At 45.6% G+C, this 24638-nt stretch overlaps 3 protein-coding genes across 5 annotated transcripts; all 3 read right to left on the bottom strand.

The window, feature by feature from the left end:
• Nucleotides 1-2491: 2491 nt before the first annotated feature.
• On the bottom strand, nt 2492-6573 carry LOC310804850 (intracellular hyaluronan-binding protein 4). Its single transcript, XM_083670228.1, has 8 exons — nt 6083-6573; nt 5252-5372; nt 4836-4985; nt 4468-4539; nt 4152-4232; nt 3681-3861; nt 3354-3560; nt 2492-2849 (listed from the first exon to the last, which is right to left on the bottom strand). Exons 1-8 carry the CDS (start codon nt 6366-6368, stop codon nt 2784-2786), a joined length of 1164 nt encoding a protein of 387 aa, XP_083526354.1. The 5' UTR covers nt 6369-6573; the 3' UTR covers nt 2492-2783.
• Nucleotides 6574-6946: 373 nt separating this feature from the next.
• On the bottom strand, nt 6947-13346 carry LOC310804843 (uncharacterized protein). Its single transcript, XM_083670217.1, has 6 exons — nt 12837-13346; nt 12537-12666; nt 12070-12147; nt 11523-11750; nt 11277-11354; nt 6947-10973 (listed from the first exon to the last, which is right to left on the bottom strand). Exons 1-6 carry the CDS (start codon nt 13026-13028, stop codon nt 7567-7569), a joined length of 4113 nt encoding a protein of 1370 aa, XP_083526343.1. The 5' UTR covers nt 13029-13346; the 3' UTR covers nt 6947-7566.
• A 1785-nt stretch (nt 13347-15131) lies between these two features.
• LOC310804845 (uncharacterized protein) lies at nt 15132-19375 on the bottom strand. 3 transcript variants are annotated; one of them, XM_083670219.1, is made up of 3 exons: nt 19027-19375; nt 17804-17960; nt 15132-17567 (listed from the first exon to the last, which is right to left on the bottom strand). In XM_083670219.1, exons 1-3 carry the CDS (start codon nt 19303-19305, stop codon nt 15850-15852), a joined length of 2154 nt encoding a protein of 717 aa, XP_083526345.1. In that variant the 5' UTR covers nt 19306-19375; the 3' UTR covers nt 15132-15849. The 3 variants fall into 3 exon arrangements, with proteins under 3 accessions (XP_083526345.1, XP_083526346.1, XP_083526347.1); XM_083670220.1 differs by having other exon boundaries at nt 18961-19167; XM_083670221.1 differs by lacking the exon at nt 19027-19375 and having other exon boundaries at nt 15132-17584; nt 17804-17890.
• Between the last annotated feature and the right edge of the window lie 5263 nt (nt 19376-24638).

Here is a 24638-nt window from a genome sequence, read left to right as displayed (position 1 = left end):
CCACCCCTCACTCTGACCTTTACTTGTCAATCAATACAATGGCCCTCCTTTCATCAGAACCCCTCAGGAAATATATGTCATTAATGTCGGCATATTTGTTCAAACGCCATTGATTGTTGTCAGTGTCACCGGAATCCATTATGGCCTCGCAATCGATTCACGACTGTAATTGTATTCGTTTCCTCTCTCCTTGGTGAAGTCTATGTGCCTGTTGAACAGTACGGTTTCAGTCCAGGACCGATCAAATCCACTGCAACACGGCTGACTCTCAACATGTTGTAAAAACAACCACATGTGGAATTCTCCATAGACTTTATGATGACATCATAGACTACATGATGACATCACCTCGTTCACTATTGACAGTGGATGTGTATGTACCGTATGTCTCTCTCGCACACTCACAAACACACACACACAGACACACACAAACACAAACACACACACACACACACACACACACACACACACACACACACACACACACACAAACACACACAGACACACACACAAATACACCTCTGGCCACCCAGTGGGGGTGATTGATTCATTGGTTCACATATGAGTGGGGGTACTGTATTATGAAGTGGTCTATATAATGTAATTAGTGTTGCGTCAAGCCAAGGCCACAGTCATGTCAGTGTGTTTCTGGGTACATCTGATTGGTCATGTCACACAGCCGTAACATGGGGATCGGATGACATCGATCTGGATCTCAGCAGCGCCACTAACAACACAGGGCCACTGGGCATCCATCTCTCCATCCATCCATCTATCCATCTATCTATCCATCCATCTATCCTCTAACAACACAGGGCCACTGGGCATCAATCTATCCATCCATCTCTCCATCTCTCCCTCAATATATCCATCCATCTCTCCATATCTCCCTCAATATATCCATCCATCTCTCCATATCTCCCTCAATATATCCATCCATCTCTCCATCTCTCCATCCCTCCCTCAATATATCCATCCAGCCATTAGCCAGTCTTCTCCTGCATGGTGATTGGTGTTCTCTCTCCTCCCCTCTCTCTCTCCCCCCCTCTCTCTGCCAGCCAGCCAGCCAGCCAGCCAGTCAGTCAGACACACCCAGGGGACCTCTGTCTCGTTTGGGTCTTCCTAGGTCCATCATGAAGCTGAACCCACTTTCATAAAGCAAATAAATGTATGTTTAAAAAAAAAATGTGTTGTTGTTTGTTTTCATTAAACGATTATCTCGTATGATAAGCGCATGATAAGTCATGCAGTCATCCCTCAATTGACGGATTCTGATGCGTGAATATTTGGAGTTTAGAATTCTCTCTCTCTCCGTTTCACAGACGACAGGGTTACTCTAACGTCCGTGAAAACACAAAATTCTTTAGAGCATTAACAGTCAAAAGGTTATAAAAAAATTCAATAAAACGGCATTAGAAAGTCACTTATCAGCTTAGCTTGGTGCTTAAAGACCATGGGATTGTGCCAGGGGGGGGAAACAGCTGGGCCACTGCTGGCATGAAAGACCCCAGACAACAATACAATCCTCATGAACTCTGGTGCATTATTACGAGTCAGCAGGGGAGAGACCTGTGACGGATGGCACCATCTTACAGTATGAAAGTAATTTTCCCTTCTTCTAGTATTGTGACTGCCTATGGCCCCTGGTCCGAGCATTGATTACTTTATCTAATGATGACTGATGATTCAGATGATTCACTTACTTAAACAAATGTATTTGTTGTAAGTCGCTTTGGATAAAGGCGTCTGCTAAATGCCATAAATGTAAACGTAAATGGAAATGTAACTCACAGAGGTTACGGCGTCCTGCAACAGAAAGCCTATCTTCTAAAATACCAGCACTGACATGCTGTATATGCATTTTCGCAAATAAATACATGCAATTGGCTCATTCTGTCCAAAGCATGTTGTAAGTACAATACAAAAACGCCTTTATTTAATAAACATTCTTGCATGTTTGAACGTGTTCGTCGCATTATTCATTTGCGACGCTGTTGATTCCCAGACAAGACAGGACTGGCTTCTGAGAAGACTCCCTACGACAGATGGACGGTGCTGGGGCGCCCCCGTGTGGCTGTCTGAGGAACAGGTACCTAGCTGCTGCTACTTACACTGCAGCCTTGTATGTACCAGCAATAAAACAATGACATTACATCCTTGTTATTGCTTTATTATTATTATATTGTATTGATGATTTGTTTGATTGTTGTTGAACGAGTAGATTACAAAAAGCATTTCACTATCACATTTGGCTGTATGCCCTGTACGTGACCGATACAATTTGATTCGAAATGTAGACTTGACAGTTGCATCACCCCCAGACAGCCAGAAGGGGGCGCAGTAAAACCAATCTTAAAACTCACTAGAACAGCGTCACGTGTCAATCATGGCGTTATGACTGGGGCAGACCAAGCAGGAGGCGCCAGACCACACGTTTACTCACTGATTGGGATCCATGTAAAAGAAAGCATCCAACACAACTCAGAGGTGTCAATGTCAACAGTGCATTTATTTTTTTTATTTTTTTTGTATAAACAGGTCAAGTATTCATATTTCCCATTACAATGAAAGGCATTTAATCTGAACTATACAGAGAGCAGGTAGGAACTCTGATATATAAACAGTCCTTTGTTTGGGATGTATGAGGGCGAAACCCGTTCTTTATTTTCAATTGTTTCTCCTCTTGGGGAGACGGGGAAGTGCAGCTGACTCCGGTAAGGCACAGTGTACAGGTGTCGGTGTCACCCGTGAACTGGGCCCTGGTCCAGCGCTGGTCCCTTCCTCTAGGCCAGGGCAGGGAAGTCCTCTGGGTCATCAGGGTTCGGTGCCTGGCCCTGTTGGACCCGGGGCTGGAAAGAGAGTCAAAACACAGTCACACAATGGAACAGGGCAGAACACCAGACAAGAGGACAGGAATGCGCCGGCCCAGGTGTCACATGCAGCCTGATTCATAACTGGGCAGGTCGGTTCTGGGCGGGTCGTTGTGGGAGGGGTCCGGTTCTGGGAGTACATTCTAGAACTGTCATAGTAGTGTACTAGTTTTTTTTTGGACATGAGCACTTTTGGCATTTAGAACCTGGAGGAACAGGAAAATGAAACCTGCCTCATCAACCAAGTACACTAGGAAGACAACCAGCCAAACCAGTTACAGAATAAACATGTTAAACCATTTTAACACTGGCTCCAACACGCTTTTCCCTTCTTCCTTTACTTTTTTTTTTTTTTTTTTATATTGTTTCATTTTTAAATATCTCCATTTGTGCATGTGTGTTGCATTGCATTTGTGTAGGACACGTAGTACACAACCCAAGTCTGATCTGATCCCTGGTACACAGACTTCAAGTCAGACGTACCCTCTCTGGAGGCTTCTGGGGAGAGGTCGTCTCTGGCCTCATGGGTGGCCCTCCTCCACGTCCGCGGCCCCCCCGGCCTCCTCCCCTGGCCCCCCGCGAGGGACGCCCCAAGCTGCCGAAGTTGATCTCCATCTTGGCGGTGATGTCGTTGGCCGGGCGACGGAGTTTGGCAGCTTCGTCATCCTCCTCTACCTCGTCAGCATGCTCCTGGTTATCAAGACAACAAGCCAGGTCGATGAGAACACCGTTTGTACATGTACACAGACAACATCCAGACTACCGGCCTGACCAAACAGCAGCCTGGTGAACGTGCGGACCACTCCTCACCTCCAGCTGCTTCTTGGACTTGTGGAGGACCACCGAGTCCGAGGGGACGATGGTGTCAGCCTTGCGCAGGTTGAACTCCTTCTTGGGTCGGTTCTGCTCCTGCAGGGCCTTCCACTCATCCAGGGACATCTCCACGGCAACCTCCACCACAGCCTCGCCCTCGCCCTCCGCCTCCGGGGCGCTGCGGAGAACCAGAGGGTTACTATGGAAACAGCTCAATCCTGACACAGGACTCGCACGTTGTGTAACCGAAGTTTGGTTGGGAGTGTCTGAACACAGAGATTGTGTGTGCAAGTGTGTGCAATTTCAAAGTGTGTGTAAGTACAGTGCTGTTTCTGTGATGGCATGGCAACCAAGCCCAAGGGGTGTGTACGTTTCACCCGTCAGGACTGGAGGGACTGTGGCTGGAACAGTACCCAGCTGGTGGGGTCACAGCGTGGTGTGACTAGGTGATGGTGATCAGTCACTCACCGGTTCACTCCAGTCTCTGCATTCTCTGCCCCCTCCTCTCCGTCGGCCCCCTCCTCAGCCGGAGCCCCGTCAGCTCTCTCACTGGGACACAATCAAAGACATGGGAATGACAGACCGTTCCGGACATCCAGTCACGTTCTGGATTCAAAGTCACTTCACTACAATGGACAATGCTGATGAAAGATGTGGCAACAAACCTAATCTAAATAAAATAAAAAACTCCAGGCCAGCACAGTGCTCCAATTACCACCATGAAGAACCTGAGGACAGAGCCCAGGCCATAGGCTCTCAGGTCCACCAAATACTTTAGACTGACCTCATCTGGTCCCTCATGGATCCCCAGTTGCGCGGGCCGCTGCCCCCCCTCTTCTCCTCTGGTCGGACGCCACTGCAACGGGCCGGAGGAAACATTATTCCCCTCAACCTCACCGACACGACAATTCTGAGGGTCTACAGCTTTCCACGCCTCCTCTACACTGCTGCTCTGTTCACATCACCCACCACGCAAATTGTATTTTTTTTTTTGTATTTTTGCTATGCTCCATTGTCATGGAACCAAGCATAAGAATTGTACTCCCTGCATTTCTGTATGAGACGTAACGATAAACCTGACACTGAAAGGTACAGGAGATGAAACACAGTTTGGGAAACGGAACGTCGGTGAGATGAAGGAGGAAGCCTTACGTTCTATCACTGCCGCTGTGGCGCTCAAACTCCCGCTTGCCTCTCTGGTCGAAGCCGTCCGTGGACCTGAAGTGACCAACGCCACGCATTCCTCTCCCCCGGCCTCCGCCACGCCCCCTTCCGCCCCGCTCCCCCTGCTGTTCAGCAGGCCTGAGGGGGGAGGGGGGGGGGGGGTCACTTACACTTCAACTCACTCAAACCAGGAAGTACGTTCATATCACAAATTTGACAATCGCAAACAGGGCATATTTTTCCTAGTTCTCCCAACGCTCCCCAAGGAAAAGGCTCTATAGCCTTCCCAACCACCAGCCCTGGGCCCTTGCTGACTCCATTCCCTCCTCTGACAAGACTGGTTAGGTGTGCGTGTGTGGCACTGGCAGAAACATCCGGCCCTTCCAACATGAATAGGTAGTTACCTTTCAATGGAGAAGCCTAGGGAAGCCTCATTATCATTGGGCCTCCGGTCCCGGAAGCCAACCCGTCTCTCCCCCCTCTCCTCTCCCTGGTTCGATCCCCCGCGAGGAGGATATTTCTGACCTGCACATGAGACAAAAACAGAGAACAAGGCCATCAATAACACATCTCACCTAAAAAAAAACAGACCCCCAGTATAGATCAACACTTATGGGAAATGTGGTAGCAGGCAGAGCTGAAATGTGATAGTAATTCAGTTAAAAATCCCCAACACTGAGTCGATGAGAAGCTAGCCAACTAGCCTGTAGACACACAGGTGGGCAAAATCTGCTTAGTCGAGATGAGCCCACATGCAGGTGTCGGTGAGGCCTACTGCGCTCCGGTGGCTAGAGAAACGGCTACCGTGCTGGGCGCTAATTCATTACAGCGATGCTGAGCAGGGCCATAAGGACTTCGTACATCACTCACCAACACACCACCGGCAGAGGATGCGCCATGTTTGGGCCAAATGCAAGGATGATTAGAGCTAGCATCAAGCATGCATGAGTTGAAGTAGCTAGCTCGCTAGCCTATAGCCGTGAACGGTGCAGCTGGTGAGGAAGCATGTGGATGAGTGCACGGTGCAGTACCGCTGATCTCCACAACACCGGGACATGCGGACGGACTGCTTAAGGCCTATCCGACTGGGAGACAGATCAGGGGGGAAATAAACTGTCCCACCGCAATAACATCCGTAAATTGCACGTGTTTAGGCAGTCAGTTATCAGACACATTAAAAAAGTTGTGTTAAATTCACCTGAAAAAAGTCACACTGGCTCAGTGACATGTCTTACCCTGTAAACTTTTTGTTTGTGCAGAGTTGTCGCCCTCCCCACTCGTCTGAATCCGCCTGTCCTTTTGCGACTCCTTTTTGACAGGTTTGCCCGCTGGAGCGACGATGCCAGCAACTTTTCTCGGATCTTCCTTTTTCTTTTTCTTCTGCTTCTCCCCCTGAGCCTGGCGGAGGATGTCGAAGGGGTCGGCCTCGTCGTCTAGAAGCTGGCCGAAGCGGTTCGCCACGGCACACCCAAAGCCAGCACTTTCGGGCACGTCGGTGGGATCTTCGATGGTACCCTTCATGTTGAGAAACTCTCGCTTGCAAAAAAAATCAACTCGAAGGAAAGCTGCTGCGTTGCACACACCGCTGAATCTACTGTCGTAATTTACGAGCCGAAGCACTCAAGAACAAACATATTGACTTGAATTGAAATGCCAACCCTACCCTGGCTGAAGTTGGACAGTCTGGTTAGCCACACAGCATTGAGCATGCGGTGCATTCCAAAATGGCGGAGGATATATACGGCACCCCGCCCAGGAGATTACCATAGTATTCATGAGGCGTTAAAGAGAGCGCTGCCTCCTCACCCTCCACCGGCTCCACTCAAGTTGTTACACATCTTTTACAAATGATTTAAAAACCTTTCGGTGGCTTCACACTAAAGACAAAGTTGTTATACATCTTTTACAAATGTTTTAAAAACCTTTCGGTGGCTTCACGCTAAAAACAAACTTGTTAGAGATCTTTTAAAAATGTCACAAAGAAGAAAGAAGCTTGTCCTTTCCCTGCTAATATGTTATGTGTGTGATATGTTCATGTGAAAACAGGATAGTGTGTGTGTCCAGTTTGACAGAGTCAGAAAAATGACAGAACACTCAACTAGTCAGAGAGGGTTTTTAATCAAAATAAGGTGGGAATGGGCTCATACATCTCCCTGCCAGTGCAGTAACACTGAATAACATGTAATCATGAAGGGACACAAAAAGGAAAAGATGGATTACAAATCTGTGTAGAAAACTATGCAGGTGACTTTTCTGAGATTATCTGCTGTAGTGTATTGTTTACCTATAGACAAAAAACACCCAAAACAAAACAAAAAATTCAATTTCAATCAAATAAACATGTTTACTGTGACTATCAGCCTATAATTTAATAATCATCATCATCATGCTTTCAATGGGATTTAACAAGAATTCATTTATATTCACCTCTTAATCTTTATTTGGACTGTTTGAACTCCTCTGGACTAAAGTCGCTTTGAATAATACAAAATGTATCACTATTGAATCAAAAAATACTATGGATTCTATCAGGAGATACTGACGATTTCAATCACTTTGTGACAGATTAGTCCAGACGTGACAGCCTTCTGTCGTAGTGCAGACCGCAACGTAGGAGCTCCCTTTCCCCTGAAGACAACTCATCAAAGACGCTAGGAGACATTTGTAGATCTTGACCTGAGGAACCCACATGCTGTCCACATATGAAGCAACCCCTGTGTTATCCAGACTGACCCTGTGTGCATAGAAGGTTCACCTTGCACTTATGGGCTTTCAGATTCTGTCGGTTCGCGTAAGCATTCCCACATTTGTCACAAGTAAGCTTGACACCTGTGTGCATTCGCTGGTGATTCCTTAAATGAGGTACCTGGGCGAATGTCTTACCGCATTCACCACAGGCGTACGGTCTCTCCCCTGTGTGAACACGCATGTGGACTTTAAGACAGTTGTACCCAAAGCCTTTACCACAAACTTTACATTTATATGGCTTCTCCCCCGTGTGAATGCGCATGTGTGTTTTAAGGTAACATTCATACATGAAGCCTTTACCACAAACTTTGCATTTATATGGCTTCTCCCCCGTGTGAATGCGCATGTGTGTTTTGAGGTAACATTCATACATGAAGCCTTTGCCACAAACTTTACATTTATTTGCCTCTGTGTGACTGCGCATGTGAGCTTTACGGTTACTGTCAGATGCGAAGCCTTTGGTACAGATGCGACAGGTGAATGGTTTGTCCCCCCCTGCCCGCGTGTGAATGCGCATGTGCGTCTTGAGGTAGAGTGGATGGGTGAAGCCCTTGTCACAAACATCGCACTTGTAAGGCTTTTCACCAGTGTGAATATGTTCATGTGCCTTCAGGCTACCAGACCGATCGAATGCTTTACCACAAACGGTACAGGCGTACAATTTTGTGTGACAATTCTTATGTCTTAGGAGATTGCTTGGGTGGTTGAACTTTCTTCCGCATACGTCGCAGGGGAAGGGTTTCTCTCCGGTGTGTGTCAGAAGATGGTTTTTGAGAATGGTTGCGTCAGTGAAGCATTTTCCGCATAGGTCACACATGTAAACCTTTTTTTTCCCGGGATGGATGGTTCTGTGTTCTTTGAGAGTGCCGGCATTAAGGGGTTGTTGGCCACATTCATCGGAGGTGAAAGCTTTATCTCCAGTATGGGTAGTTTCCTGTTTCCCAGGCGTGATGCTTGCATCACTAACACTTTTGTTACTTGAGCCACCAAGCCCAGGGTTTTCTCCAGGGTTGATGGCCTTCGCTGTTTTGGGAGCGGTGTGGCTCAACATGTGCCTTTTGAGAGAGTTTCCATTTCGGAAATCTTTGTCACACACAAGACAGGAAAACGGTCTCTCTCCTGTATGGATCCTTGTGTGACATTTCAGGGAATTTGAACTAGCGAAGCATTTGCCACAAGTGTCACATACAAAAGTTATTTCTCCCGTATGGATGACCATGTGTGATTTGAGAGCACTTGCATCACTAAGACATTTGCCACACACATCGCATTGGAACTGTGAATTATGCCACGAAAAGATAATGTGTGCCTGTAAAGATGAATTATTCAAGAAGAGATCGCCACAGACTTCACAGCAAAAACTCTCTACCAGATGTGAGTCCTTCAAATGATCATTCACCTCTGCCTTGGAATCAAAGGTTTTGGGGCAGAGAGAGCAGTCAAATGTCCTATAAGGAATACTACACTTGTGGTGTTCCGAATCAATGATATATTCGCCACACGCGTCGCATTGGCAGTTTGGAATATGAGACGTCAGATGTGCCTGTAAAGATAAATTATTCAAGAAAAGATCGCCACAGATTTCACAGCAAAAACTCCTCTCTACCGGATGTGAGGCCTTCGAATGATCGTTCAACTCTGCCTGGGACTCAAAGGTTTTGGAGCAGAGAGAGCAGCTGAATGTCCTATTAAGAGCACTACACTTGTGTTGTTCCATATCAGTGATATGTTCCCCACACGCATCGCATTGGTGTCGTGGACTATGAGAAGTCATATGTGCCTGTAAAGATGAATTACTCAAGAAAGGATCGCCACAGACTTCACAGCAAAAAAATTCTACTGGATGTGAGGCCTTCGAATGATCCTTCAACTCTGCCTTGGACTCAAAGTTCTTGGAGCAGAGAAAGCAGCTGAATTTCCTATTAAAAGCACTACACTTGTGGTGTTCCATATCAGAGATATGATCGCCACACGCATTGCACTGTTGCTGTGGACTATGACATGTCATATTTTCCTGTAAAGATGAATTACTCAAGAAAGGATCGCCACGGACTTCACCACAAAAACTCTCTACCGGATGTGAATCCTTCGAATGATCGTTCAACTCTGCCTGGGACTCAAAGGTTTTGGAGCAGAGAGAGCAGCCAAATGTCCTATTAAGAGCACTACACTTGTGTTGTTCTACATCAGCGATATGTTCCCCACACGCATCGCATTGGGGTCGTGGACTATGAGACGTCGTATGTGCCTGTAAAGATGAATTATTCAAGAAAGGATCGCCACAGACTTCACCACAAAAACTCTCTACCGGATGTGAAGCCTTCGAATGATCATTCAACTCTGCCTGGGACTCAAAGGTTTTGGAGCAGAGAGAGCAACTGAATGTCCTATTAAGAGCACTACACTTGTGTTGTTCTTTCTCAGCGATATGTTCCCCACACGCATCGCATTGTTGCCGTGGACTATGAGACGTCATATGCTCCTGTAAAGATGAATTACTCAAGAATGGCGCCCCACAGACTTCACAGCAAAAACTCTCTACCGGATGTGAAGCCTTCGAATGATCGTTCAACTCTGCCTTAGACTCAAAGGTCTTGGAGCAGAGGGAGCAGCCGAATGTCTTATTAAGAGCACTACACTTGTGGTGTTCCAAATCAGCGACACGTTCGCCGCACGCCTCGCATTGGTGCCGAGGATGATGGGAATGTATATGTTTTCGTATCCCTGAGAAGGTGTAGAAGCGACGGCTGCAGGTTTTGCAGACAAATTTCTTTTTGTTCAGTGAATGCGAGGCCTCGTGTTCAGTCATCTCCTCCTCAGACTCAAAGGTCTTTGGGCAAAGAGGGCAGCTGAATGTCTTATGAAGAATGCTGCACTTGTGGCTTCTGATATTTTCTGCCCCGACAAGAACTGCCATACAAAAGACGCAGGTCAACTCCATGGTGTGATCCTGCATGTGTGTCTCATACGCACTTTTGTCTCTGAACCACTTCCCACATTCTGTGCAATCAAACGGTTTTACGCTCACATGTTGCCAAAGATGCTTCGTAAGACTTACATTGGAAACAAACCGTTTTCCACACTGCGAGCATCTATGTGGTTTTGTGTGGCTTTTAAGGTGCTTTCTAAGTTCATAATTCTTAAGGAAACTTTTTCCACACGTGGGACAACTGAGGGGCCTCTTCCTTCTTCTCCACTTTTCTGCATATGAAGTTCGAAGTCGGGCTTGGTTTGAGTCCCCATTCCGGACATCTTGGTCCCCGTTGCTCTCTGTGTTTGCGGGCTGGATGTCTTCTGTGTCTGAGTCTGATACAGGTATAGGCGGGGAATGAGAGTCTGGATGACCTTCATCTTCAAGCTCTGAGAGATAAACCCCGTCTGCAACAGAGAGGGACATTGTGATTGTTGTGAAACAGACATGAAGTTGTTGCAAACAGTCGCCCCGCCATTCGAGTCGCTCCGACCGAGTCTCGAACTTGCGACCTCTTGACTTGCCAACACACGTGACCGTCTCCTCAAATACCCGATGTTAACCAGCTACACTATCGACAGCGCGGGTGGTGGTATTTCAACTTGAGGAGTGAGTTCACCATTTCATCTCGGTTACACTAGCATATCCTCAAGTGATGGATAGCAATTTAATATGTCAGAAGGCAATCAAACAGAAGAAAACATACATACCCTCTTTTGTCAATTCTGGCATAACACTATTTTGGGATTTGTTGTTTTTCCTATGTTCAGGGTCTTCCACAGCGTAGCCTGAGGTGGATAGAATGGTGGAAGATGAAAAAGTAAGTAACTTAGTTAGTCAAACAAAATAATAACAATCATGGTGGCATGTATATGTGGTCACACTTTACACTGCTGTGCTATAACTGTGTAATTACTATTATAAGATGCTGTGCTATAACAATGTAATGACTATACTTTTTCCACAAGTGGGACAACTGTTGGGCCTCTTCTCTCTTCTCCAGTCCTCTGCATCTGAAGTTTGGAACCCGGCTTGGTTTGAGTCCCCATTCCGGACATCTTGGTCTCCGTTGCTCTCTGTGTTTGCGGGCTGGGTGTCTTCTGCGTCTGAGTCTAATACAGATATAGGCGAGGGATGGGAGTCTGGGTGATCTTCATCTTCGAGCTCTGAGAGATAAGCCCCGTCTGCAACAGAGAGGGACGTTGTCATTGTTGTTGAGGGAATGTCTAACAAACCAGTGAAACAGACATGAAGTTGTTGCAAACAGTCGCCCCGCCATTCGAGTCGCTCCGACCGAGTCTCGACCTTGCGACCTCTTGACTTGCCAACACACGTGACCGTCTCCTCAAATACCCGATGTTAACCAGCTACACTATCGACAGCGCGGGTGGTGGTATTTCAACTTGAGGAGTGGGTTCACCATTTCAACTCTAGCATATCCTCAAGTGATGGATAGCAATTTAATATGTCAGAAGGCAATCAAACAGAAGAAAACATACATACCCTCTTCTGCCCATTCTGGTTCAACACTTTTTTTTGGTTTGTTGTTTTTCCTATGTTCAGGGTCTTTCACAGCGTAGTCTGAGGTGGATAGAATGGTGGAAGATGAAAAAGTAAGTAACTTAGTTAGTCAAACAAAATAATAACAATCATGGTGGCATGTATATGTGGTCACACTTTACACTGCTGTGCTATAACTGTGTAATTACTATTATAAGATGCTGTGCTATAACTATATAATTACTACTGTAAGTTGCATGCATGCGTTATAGGTATTGTTATTACTCATTGTGACACTGGATGCATAGCTAGCTAAGGTCATTGTAAGTAGTGTAGCAACGTGTCCTAACAGTAATGTGTCCACTCTGAGTCCGACTGGGCTGTTCCAGATAAATACCACATTCCAGACAGCGAGTGATTGATTGATTAGCAAATAAAACATTGTTTGTCGGTTTGTTTAATTGAATTACCATGTCCGCAAATCACTGCTGTAGTTCGCTGTGTAGTTGGGTCACTTTTGACCATGAGAACGTTCATAAGCATGGTCATCTTCTCTGAGGAGGCTCTCCCCACCACGTCCATGAAGGACGCGAACTCCCTCTGAAAACATGACAACAATCCCACTCTCAGGAGTTAGCACAGCAGCGCCAGGCCAGCGAGGCGGGCAGTCGAACCCTGCCTGCGTTCACTTCCAGACAAATTGCAATCGAAGTTGGACCTCGTTAGGGTTAGGGTTAGTCTACATAATAAATGGCTTAATTAGTACTCACTGTCTTGAGTTTGTTCACCCTTTGCATGTTACTCTTCAACCATTTGTGGTCTTCGTTCTCCTGGACCACTTTTAAAGGCAGGACAGTAGTTGAACACTCGTCAAGAATTCTTCCCATTTCTGTAATCGCCGCCTGAGTTAATACCTCAATAATAGCGGAGATCTGTGATTGAAAAGTCTCATACAGTACCATTTTTGCTAAATATCTCTCGGTATATACAGCAATAGCATAACACGACAGGCTAGCTCGTCCGAGCCCCGAAAAATGCCAGGAAGCGTGTGACGGGCTGAGCGGTAACACGGAAGTGAACTCTGGGACTGACGACTGCCAAATGTTTGCTATAACTATTATTAACCGATATCCTCTCCAACGGGTTGTTTTAAATCATTTGAGGTATGCATTCACTTCACGGTGAGTCGTCAAGGATTGAATCAGATCAATTAGAGAGAAAAATCGGAGGTATTAAATGATTTACTACAATCCCGTGGACTGGTAATTCCGCCCGTCCACCCCGCTTCTTACGCGGAGCCGTGTTCGCCGCTTCTCAGCGTCCCCTCTAACGACTACAAGAAAACTCGTTCCCCATCAACTGTTCAATGATATTCAATAAGTGATGTGCATTTTTCCCTTGAATTTCAGCATGTATAATAATAAGAATAATAAGAATAGGGTAGTTAGTAATAGTTATACAAAGGGTGGTTTATATACAACTGAAAATGAGCTACAGAACTATCCTGCAGTTCGTTATAAGGTTGAGATGATGATGATGATGTTGATGCGTCAAGATGTGCCTTCGGAAAGTATTCAGACCCCCTTCACTTTTTCCACATTTTGTTGTTATAGACTCAATTTTAAATGGATTAAATGGATTAAATTAAAATAATTTGCCATCAATCCACACACAATACCCCAGAATGACAAAGCAAAAACTATTTTTTTGAAATTTCTGTAAATTTATTAAAATTGAAATACAGAATACCTCATGTACATAAGTATTCAGACCCTTTGCTATGACACTCTTAAAATGAGCTACAATGCAAAAATGTCATCAACAAATCACTCAATAAGTTGAATTGAGTCCATCTTAATGCAAGGATAATAGTTGGAATGAATATCTTTGTTTTTATAGGGTCTCTGATTTGCATAGGAATCAATTACACACTGTGTGGATTAGGATGTCACTACCAACTCAGCAAATTTCATAATTTTCTCTTGATCCTGACAAACTCCCCAGTCCCTGCCGATGACAAACATACCCATAACTTGTTGCAGCTACCACTGTTCTTCACACGAGAGCTGGTGCAATAACCGCATTGCATGTGCTGGATTTGCACCAAACTTAATGCTTTGTAGTAAAACTAAATAAACACATTTCCAGTCACTTTCTTTGCTGTATCACTTGAATTAATTGTTCCAAACACAATTATGGATATGAGATAGATTATTTTCCATTAAGGGATTCTTTTTGGCCACTTGGTTAGAGACCAATTTTGTAGAGTGACTGAGATGATGTTGTCCCATCCATTGTGCTTTTTCCTCTCCACCATTCAACTTTGTAGATTTTTGTAAGTCTCCCCAGGGCTCAGGGTCGCATTCCTGAACAGTTTTGTTCCTCTCCATTTGCTCAGTTTGTCATGACAACCTGATCCACACAGTGTGTAACTGATTCCTATGCAAATCAGAGGCCCGAGAAAAACAAAGATATTGTAATGACTCCTGTGTAAGGCCTGTTAGCAGCTCCGCTGTGTAAGGCCTGTTAGCAGCTCCGCCGTGTAAGGCCTGTTAGCAGCTCCGCCGTGTAAGGCCTGTTAGCAGCTCCGCCAAGGGAGTCAACTCCCTTGGTGTTGTAGCCAGCACAGCCGGTTTTGTATGAGTTCGATACCCACTTAGGGCGAGCTGCTCTACCCCGCGTTTGCAATAACATTAATACCAAAATTACATGAACTATTATCCTTGCATTAAGGTGGACTCAATTCAACTTATTGAGTGATTTTTTTATGACATTTTTGCATTTTAGCTCATTTTAAGACTGTCATAGCAAAGGGTCTGAATACTTATGTACATGAGGTATTTCTGTATTTCAAGTTTAATAAATTTACTGAAATTTCTAAAAACCTGTTTTCGCTTTGTCATTCTGGGGTATGGTGTGTGGATTGATGGCAAATTCTTTTAATTTAATCCATTTTAAATTGAGTCTATAACACAACAACATTTGGAAAAAGTGAAGCGGTCTGAATACTTTCCGAAGGCACTGTAGAAATGCTTCACCTACAAGGTCAAAGAGGCTCCGTTTAGAATCAACTTTATTTGGAAAACGTATTAAATACACCGATAGCATAGCATTAACTCTCTAAAACAGTGAAAGTTTGCAGATTTATAAGAACATTCTGAACATTAAAGCCACCTTTCTGACACATAGAGAAAACATGAGAAGACATGCCATTGAGTGAACTATAAGATCACAAGCTTTTTAAATCAGAAATTGTTATCAGAAAACTCATGATGGCGATATATGTATTTTCTTTTATTACAAAAAAGGAATTATGTCTATGGTGAAAATATGTATATGACATTCGTTAAACTTCACACATGTAACAGGTCCATAAGCACCTGGTCTCTTACAGTGCAGAACAAAAAAACATAAATTCACTCTTTCATGAAAAAGGCCCCATCAAGTTGTATTGTGTATTCACTAATCATGGGCATCAAATGCTTTAAAAATAGCATTTCATCTCCATGTTATTCAGTATGTTCCTGTGCATCTTCTCTAGGAGCTGTTCTCTGGTTGAACTTACTTATGGACCTGCAGGTCACGTTCTGAGGACATTACAATCATGGTCAATTGTTTATTTATAGACAATGTATTTATTCCTGTGTTTTACACCTAAAAAACAGGTACAAATAAAAGATTTAAAAAATATCTATAAATGCATTTCCATCAAATGAAACGATGTACACCTGAGCTCCTCCCTGCTGTGGACATTATTACCCAGAGTGCTCCTGTTTCCAGTAGCTAGTCTGCCTTACATTTATGAACTTGCAGATTCTTCTTACAGGCATAGGCATTCCCACACTTATCACACATGAAGTCCTTGGCCCCGGTGTGGACCCGCTGATGATACACCAAATGAGGCTTCTGGGAGAATTTCTTCCCACACTCATTGCAAGCGTAAGGCTTCTCCCCCGTGTGGACGCGGATGTGGACCTTAACACAGTCATACATGAAACCTTTCCCACAAATGGGACATTTGTACGGCTTCTCCCCGGTGTGGACATGCATGTGGGCTTTGAGTTGATAGTGGTAAGCGAACCCCTTTTCGCAAACGTCGCACTTGAACGGGGTCTCCCCCGTGTGGATGACCATGTGCTGATCCAGAGCGGCTTTAAACAGGAAGCCTTTGCCGCAGAGGCTGCAGAGGAGAGACTTGGGCAAAGACTCTTCAGACTGTCTCGAAGAGGATGGCTGTTGCTGCGGCTCTCTGGACAGAGACAGCAGGTGAGTCCTCATCTTGTGTGTATCCAGGCTGGGTTTGTTGGTGAACCTCTTTCCACAGACGCCACAGACGTGAGGTCTTTCCCCAGAGTGCTTCAGTTTGTGGATCTTCAGTGTTGACGGTTGGGTGTACCTCTTCCCACAAATGGTGCAGCCGTACAATTTCTGCCCCGTGTGCGAAATCTTGTGTCTTTTGAGATTATTTGATTGGCTGAATTTCTTCCCGCACACGTCGCAGACGCAAGGCTTTTCTCCGGTGTGGACGACCATGTGGTTGGTGAGCTGGTACGGTCTGCTGAAACGCTTCCCACACGTGTCACAGATGAAACGCTTTTCTCTGGTAATCATCTCAGAGTGGATGATCATGTGTCTCTTGAGTGCCGCTGAAAGACCAAACGCTTTACCACACACATCACACACAAAAGGTTTTTCTCCAGTGTGGGTGATGTTATGGGTTCTCAGTCCTTGCCTGGACTCGTAGGTCTTTGGGCAGAGAGAGCAGCTGAATGTCTTTTTCACAGCGCTACACTTGTGCTTCACTAGCCTCTGTTCCCCGAGGAACTTTCTCTCGCAACCGGTGCAGGTCACCGTTTTCGCAGTTGTGTGAAGCTGCATGTGTTTGACATACGCGTTTTCACAGGTGAATGCCTTCCTGCAATCTGTGCAATCCAAAGGGTTCTCTCCGGTGTGTTTCCGTGAGTGCGCATCGAGACGTTCTTTTCGGGCAAAACGCCTCGGACACTGTGAGCAGCTGAACGGTTTGGAGTGAGACTGAAGGTGTTTGACCAGGTGACACTTCTTCCTGAAACTTTTTCTACAAGTGGGACAACTGAGTGTCTTTTCCTCCACATCTCTGCCAGCAGAATCTGTGTCTGAAGTTCCGTCTTCACATGGAGACTCCCCTCCATCCTGGACATTTCCATCATCCTGGTTGGACACATCCTGGTTGGACACATCCTGGTTGGACACATCCTGGTTGGATCCAGGCAAGGCCTTGGGGTACTTGGGGTATGAGTGCTCCTTCACTGGGTGTCTACGGTCCTGCATGTTTAAGGGCTGGGGGTCTTGTATCTCTGGGTCTGATACAGGTGAGGCCTGGGGTTTGAAGTCCTCCTCCACTGGGTGTGTCCACTCGTGCATGTTTAAGGGCTGGGGGTCTTGTCTCTCTGGGTCTGACACGGGGAACGGTGGGGGGTTCTCCTCCTTTTGGATTCCGAGCTCGGAGACAGATCCACAATCTGCAACAGAAAATAATCTGTGAGGCAGTTGATGAAAAGCGAACAAACGATGAGTTGTTGGCAGTCACTACTATACATGAGAATTACAGCCACAAAGAGATTTAGATCTGTTCTATACATTTAAGATGTGGGTTTGTTAAGTATCCAACACTGATCATTTTGTTAAAAAAAAACATCAAACATTGTACAGGCAACCATGGCCTTAATATAGTGATCTCCTTTCGACGACAACTCACCTATTTGTCCTCGTTCCCCTGAGCATCTTCCCCTCATCTGCAGGCCCTCAGCTCTGGCCGCCTCTACCTCACCAACATCCCATCCAACGTTTATGAGCAATGCCATTTTCTCTGACGACGCTTTGCCCAGGATCTCCATGAACGATGCAAACTCCCCCTGAAACGTTCAGTTGAAACCAAGTTAGCGTGGTATTTTAGACACCGTTAACACGAGCTACACCGCTGTTCTGTTCATGGTATGAGGATCCCCCCCCCCCATGAGAAGCAGCTAATGACGCAGCTAGCTGGGGTCCCCACAAAACACAGGACACAGCACAGAACAGTTGTAGACAAGTTAGTTACAGACAAGAATAACACAAAGATAAACTACATTAAAGAGTGTCATACACTATCAAGACACAAAGAGACAATACAAGCCAGAGAAACGACTTCTTCCAGACTAATCATGCAGCATATACAGATCATTGAGGTGTCCAGCTAAAGGAGGCGCTGTGGCACAAGATGTTTATTGAGATGTCTTCCTGTTTGCCTGAGGAAGCAGTAGTGGCAAGTATTACATGTTGACAGGCCACATAAAATGTGTTTTTGGTTTGGGTACAGTGAAGAAACACATAGTTGCATGTTTGATATGGAATGTCTGTCCGTCTGAAGTTGACTGTACAGACAATTGGGATTTTTAACAAATATTTCTCATGAAGACCACAACCAAGAAAGACGAGCATGCTGTTGAAGTCAGCTGTGTGTGTGTGTGTGTGTGTGTGTGTGTGTGTAGTCAAGGGCAATGCTGTACACCTGCTCCTCCTTCCTTCGCCTAAGTCTCTCTAGTCAGGAGGGTTAGGAACATTTAGAAAACATACATAGCTAGCTATGTTTGGCCAAGTATATTTGCACATACAGGAAATTGACTTGGTGAGGTTGGTGCATGGGGCATAAAAAACAATAGCAAATATTGACAAGAAATTTACAAAATAGCAAAATAAATAAGCAAAACAATCCATTTTGTAGGCTGTGAGGCTCAGTGGCAGTGAGGCGAGAGGCTGTGAGATGGGGATGGGGCACGAACACTATAAACTAGAATCATTTAAAAATAATTATAAATGATAAATTGAGAGGATGAAAAAAGAGGATGAAAGCTGAGTCTCTTTGCTATACTGCACCTGATACAACGTTGTCATCACATTCCTCGGAACATAATGAGACGGTCAGACTGAGTCGATACTCACTGTCTTCATCTTGTTGAACCGCTGCACCTCATCCTTCAGGGTGAGAACCTCGACCTTCTCCTCAGGCAGCTTCAGAGGGAGCAGAGCAGCACAACACTGGTCCAGGAGCCTCTGCACCTCATCCTTCAGAGTGAGAACCTCGACCTTCTCCTCAGGCAGCTTCACAGGGAACAGAGCCGCACAACACTGGTCCAGGAGCCTCTCCACCTCCGACACGGCCGCCTCCACCAGCCCCGCAATAACACCCGATAACTGCGTCTGAAGAGTGTCTTTGCACATTTTTACGAACTATTTATTCCGACGAGTGAAGTTGTGAATAATGTCGAACTTGTTTCATTTCTCACTCTTGTCTTCCTCTTCTTCTTCTACTACGGCGGCTGCAGCCTTCTTATTGTTGTACGAAATGAAACAAGAGAGAGCAGAAAGGTTCCGACCCTTCACCGCGCAGAGGAACTTTCAGGTCGTCTGTATTCCTAGAATGAGCGCATTTGGTCATATCGTTTGTGCGACAATAATCAACTATAAATTGTAGCAGAAAAGTATCGTTTTTCCTGAACATGAGAGAGAGAGAGAGAGAGAGAGAGAGAGAGAGAGAGAGTAAAACCAATAAAGGTACACAACCATGGGCGTAGGTTTAATTTAGATTATTTATTTATTTATTGGAGGGGGGGTGGGGGGGGTCTGGTGGTTGTTTTTACAATTATAAACATATTTCCTGCATTTCCACCCAACTTTACAAAACTCATGTCACGCCTAGTAAGTCATTCAGAGGACAGCAAACTAGCCTATGTACATTTTTATCAAGACATTTTCACTTTATGACAGGTGAAAGGATAACAGATAGACTTGAACAGAGGAACACTTTCAAAACGCTTCGAGTCTCTAACAAACGCCTGTAGTTACAACAGTCGGGCCACAACCCTAATAAACCCTAATAAACGGTCAAAGTTGAGCTGTTTACCTGTATGGATTTATGGATATTGGCAGATGATTATAGCAACGCATTTGATTCTGAGCAACCGTCATTTCAACAGTCTGACAGGCTATGGAAACGATAACAAATGACCATCTATTAAACATTAATCTGGGTTTGATTGATTTATTGTAGGCTAATAGTGTTGGTGGATATTTGCTCTCAGTTGGCTGTGATATATGAAATACTGTTAATATGTTATAATATATAGGCTACTAATAAGTTTTATGGTAAGTTAAATACCAATAAGGTGGTATTTAATTTAAGATTTAATTTGGCATGGCCTCTCTTCAATGTCCAGAATGTAATTGAGTATTAGCTTGCAAAATAATACATCAATATTTCCTTGTTTTGTTTTTTTGGATATGTCTAATGATGATGATGATGATGATGATGATGATATCTAACACCTTTCTACCCCCAATATTGATCAATGATATGCCGTTTTACAACTGGAATCTAGCAGCAATCAGCCAGCGATGCAGTCAGCAATGTTGTTGTGGTACATGAATCCTGTAATATTACAGTAACCAGTAAACAAAATAATATTTATAGGAAATAACAGGGCGCTCCTTGGGAATCATGTAGCCTAGGCTGCTATGCCATAATGTCTTAAATGCAATCTATTGCAGAACAAGTGAAGGGGACAAAAATGCTATTTTCCAAAAAGTCAGTGGGACATGTCCTGTCATGCTTAATGAAACCTACACCCCCGGTCACAACACAATCTCTCCAGCCAGAGCAGCACCATGGCAGGGATGCTTCTCCTCTCTTGCTCCCTGCCTCCCTCCGATGACAGGCTGGACATGAGGCTTCAGGTCCTCTCTGAGTTTCACTGGTCCTAAGGTGGTATGATCCACACCATCCTAGGGCTTCATGGGACTAAACACATGGACTAAACACTGTAAGATTCATAAAACAAAGGAAAATGGCTGCAATCCAGAAAGGCAGGCTTGATGAAGGGATGCAGTTAGGACAGCTTTATAGAGCCCATGGAGGCCGAGATGTTGGCTGGAGTGCCTCTCCCCCTGGAGACCTGGAGGCTGCGGTCCTTCTGATATTCAGTCTGACGTTGATGATCCGAGGTGTTGTTCACGGGCCAGACTCCCGTTCCTGCTGAACTGAGCCAGTGGTCCTGTACAACTGTTATCAGCTCAGAAGGCACAGGAGAACAGGTCCAGCACAGGGCGTCAGGGAGAAGGAACACCAGGTAGAGGACAGAACAGTTAGAGGGAAGGCCAGGTAGAGCTGTCTCACAGAGACCCATTTTTGTTTTGGTCTGTTTCCTTGGTCTTCTTGTCTGGTCTTGTCCCTGTACAGTACATGCTCAGAACGACCTGCATTTCCACACAACACGTTTATGAAAAAGAACATCAGGAGAACATTAAGGAGAAATGCGTCAGGACAATCACGTAGATTGCAGAACCGATAGATAATCAATGCAACATTCAATATATAATTCAAGTGCATGAAACCCATTCAGTGACAGCCAACATTCCCTCACATCTGACATCCCTTAGCTGCTCTCACCATGTGGTGTTGATGACTAGCTGACTTCATACGTCCCAAGATAACGATGTGCTTTGCAGTTATACTACGCTTCTCTCATCTGACAATAAAAGTTGTTATCGTTAAAACATTTTTAAAAAGAAATAGTTTTCACAACCCATCTGTTCTAGTGTTTAATAAAAATGTTTTGTTCTCCAGCCTTAAGATGTTCTATGGAAATGTTTCTCAGAAATGCTGCAACATCAGTTAAACTCCCTCCAGCCTCTGTTCAGGTGAAGAACTTAGCCACTGTGAACATATCCAAAACATTCCGTGTTCAGCAGTCAACTAAGCTCTGCACCTGGCCAGAAAGTATAGCCACACACACACACGCACACACACGCGCTGCTCCGATGTGTCTTGCCTCTGACGAGAGTCCTCCAACTCCGGTACCAGATGTTTAGTCTGTGGCACTGTGGTAATCCCTGGCAATGTGATTTTTACCTTCAGTCCCAAATCAGCATGCCAGAGACCCACACAGCCACAGCAAGCTTCCCAATCAGGAAAACAATCTTCTCTCGCTTCTGTCCTCCGTCTCTGTCTCCCTCCTCTATCTCTCTCTCTCTCCTTCCTCACTCACGTTCTATGCTCCCCTCCCCTCTCTTCCCCCTCCCTTCCTCCCTCCCTCACCCTGGCTCTTCCATGCTCGGTTTAACTTTGGGTATTTCCCTCATTAACTGTTACGCCTATATCAGGAACTCTCAAAAGCTCTCAGGAAGTTTTGGTCTGAAGTAGAAAGATAATATCAGCTACTGATAGCTGGTGTTAAATTCCCACGTTAATCATTTCTGACGTTTTTTAGCTGATATACGACCTCCTGGTGCCACACAATGTTACTGCACAATAATTCCATTGATGTCGGAGTATGTGTATTTTGGGTGATACATTTCTATTTCCTGAGCTCCTCCTCAAACGATTTCCCACGTGTCGTGACGAATGACATCGCACAACAGCTCCAGAACTCCCAGCTGTCCGAGCGATCTACTCCGAGAGATGGAAGAGGAAGGCTGGGAAGATCATCAAGGACATCAAGCTTCCCCAGTCATGGCCTGGTCTCTCTGCTTCCATCTGGCCGACAGAATCGGACCCATCCAACCCCAGACCGTTAGACTGTTGAATTGATACTCTCCCCCTCACCGGAATATACCTCAGCCCCCTCTCCCCCTGACGATACCCCCCCCCCCCCCCCCCATTGTTGTTGTTGTTGATGTTGTAGAGCTGCTCTGCCCGAGGCATTTCGTTGCATTGTGTTCTTGTACTCAATGTAATGACAAATAAACACGACTTGAACTTGACTAGCCTGTTTGTAAAGTTAGCGCCCAGAGCCAAACATAACTCTCCGAACCTTTTCAACACATTTTATTGAGAATTGCTCCAAGCTACATCTGGTGTTGTTTTCCGCACCAGCTCTGTGAACGACTAACATCACCCTGTCGTTTGAGGAGGTTTTTTTCTAGAAAAACCAGGAAGCAAAACTGTCTGGTGTCGGTGGCCTTTAATGATTACACCTTTGATTTGATCTCACAGCGGGTGTCAAGGCAATCAGCTACAGGTTGTCAAAGTGCCTGACCAAAGAAGGATCTGTGCAGGTTTAGACGACCATAGCTCACATGCACTATTCCCAGGCCCAGAATGACACATGTTCTCTAAGGGGGCTCTTAAGCAAATTAATGCCGTGACTCATGACTGTGTAGCTCACCACACACAGCGGACCAGGTGGTCCAGTGTTGTGCAAAACACCATAACATACCAGCAATACCTCCAGCTTTGACTCCAGCCCAGGGCCTCTGAGCCTGTGTCGTTCCCTTGCATTCCCATGTGAGCCCAGAGCCAGAGGCTTGGTGACCTGGCGGGGCAGCTCCAGGCAGGCAGGGACCCTGGCTCTGCTCTCACCGTGTTCTTTTATTGGTTCTGAAGGAGGACGCGGTGCACGTGGGCGCCACCTCCAGAACTTAATGAGAAAACCCCCACAACCCACCACAAACCCCCTCGTGGGAATGTAACACATGTCCCCGGCTGGAGGTCACGCAGGGTAACAGGGTAGAGGGAGAGAGGAAGAGGAGGGGGAGGAGGAAGGTGAGAACCGTAAGAGGGAGGGTAGACAGGACTCAGTGTCCATTCATTCAGTCATTCTCTCTCTCACACACAGACTCTCCTGTGTGTGTGTGTGTGTGTGTGTGTGTGTGTGTGTGTGTGTGTGTGTGTGTGTGTGTGTGTGTGTTTCTCTTTTTTCTCTCTCTCTTTCTTACTATATCTCTCTCTTTCTCTCTCACGCATGCACAAACATACGTCTGTGAGAACTAGTGCAGCTTATATGAGGACATGACCCCTGAGGGGCTGACAGAAATCTCACTGGTTGCAATTATGGTATTATTTGTCCGGGCCTGAAACTGATTACAGATTCATTTCAACCCCTGCTTCCGTGCTTTACGGGCTAGTGTCCAGACAATTACACTCTCTAAACACACACACGCACGCACACGCACACACACACACCCATACACATCTGAATAGAAGGTCAGACCTTTGCCAGCCTTTCCTTTGTGGTGCGGTTGCCTGTTGCTCACTCACGGTGTACTCCCTAACGCTCATGATAGCTTGGACATTCGCCAACGGAACAGTCTCAGCTCCTCCACCTCTCTTAAACGTCCGAAAACTGTTCGAAGTAACAAAGATATCGATGAACAATAAGAACCAAGAGCATCGGTTCCTGGTGTCAACAGTGAACACATTCCCTCAGCAGCCAATCAGCCGTGATTTATGTTCTGTGGCAACATTCTACACAGCTGCCTTGTAAAGCTGTCACTCATCCCAGCTGCTCATAAATGACATGGCTCATAAATCCACTGTGACTCTCCCTCCTGCTCACTCTCACGCTGGGGCTGGACGACCTCCAGCATCTCCAGGGGTTTCTACATGTTTAAGCTACAGTAAAGTACAGTAAAGTACAGTAAAGTACAGTAAAGTAACCTCAACCCCTTGGACCTCTTATGTGTAAACTGCTGTTTTTAGTGGTGACGTTTGTGTTTCTATATGGAACTGTTGTGCTGTGTGTGTGTGTGTCCATGGTTTGTTCAGTGTTGTGCCTGTG

Source organism: Argentina silus (genome assembly GCF_951799395.1).
Source record: "Argentina silus genome assembly, chromosome: 5".
In the NCBI taxonomy this organism is placed as follows: domain Eukaryota; kingdom Metazoa; phylum Chordata; class Actinopteri; order Argentiniformes; family Argentinidae; genus Argentina; species Argentina silus.
The sequence above is the reverse complement of the archived record's forward strand: the minus strand, read 5'-3'. Positions and strand labels throughout refer to the sequence as shown.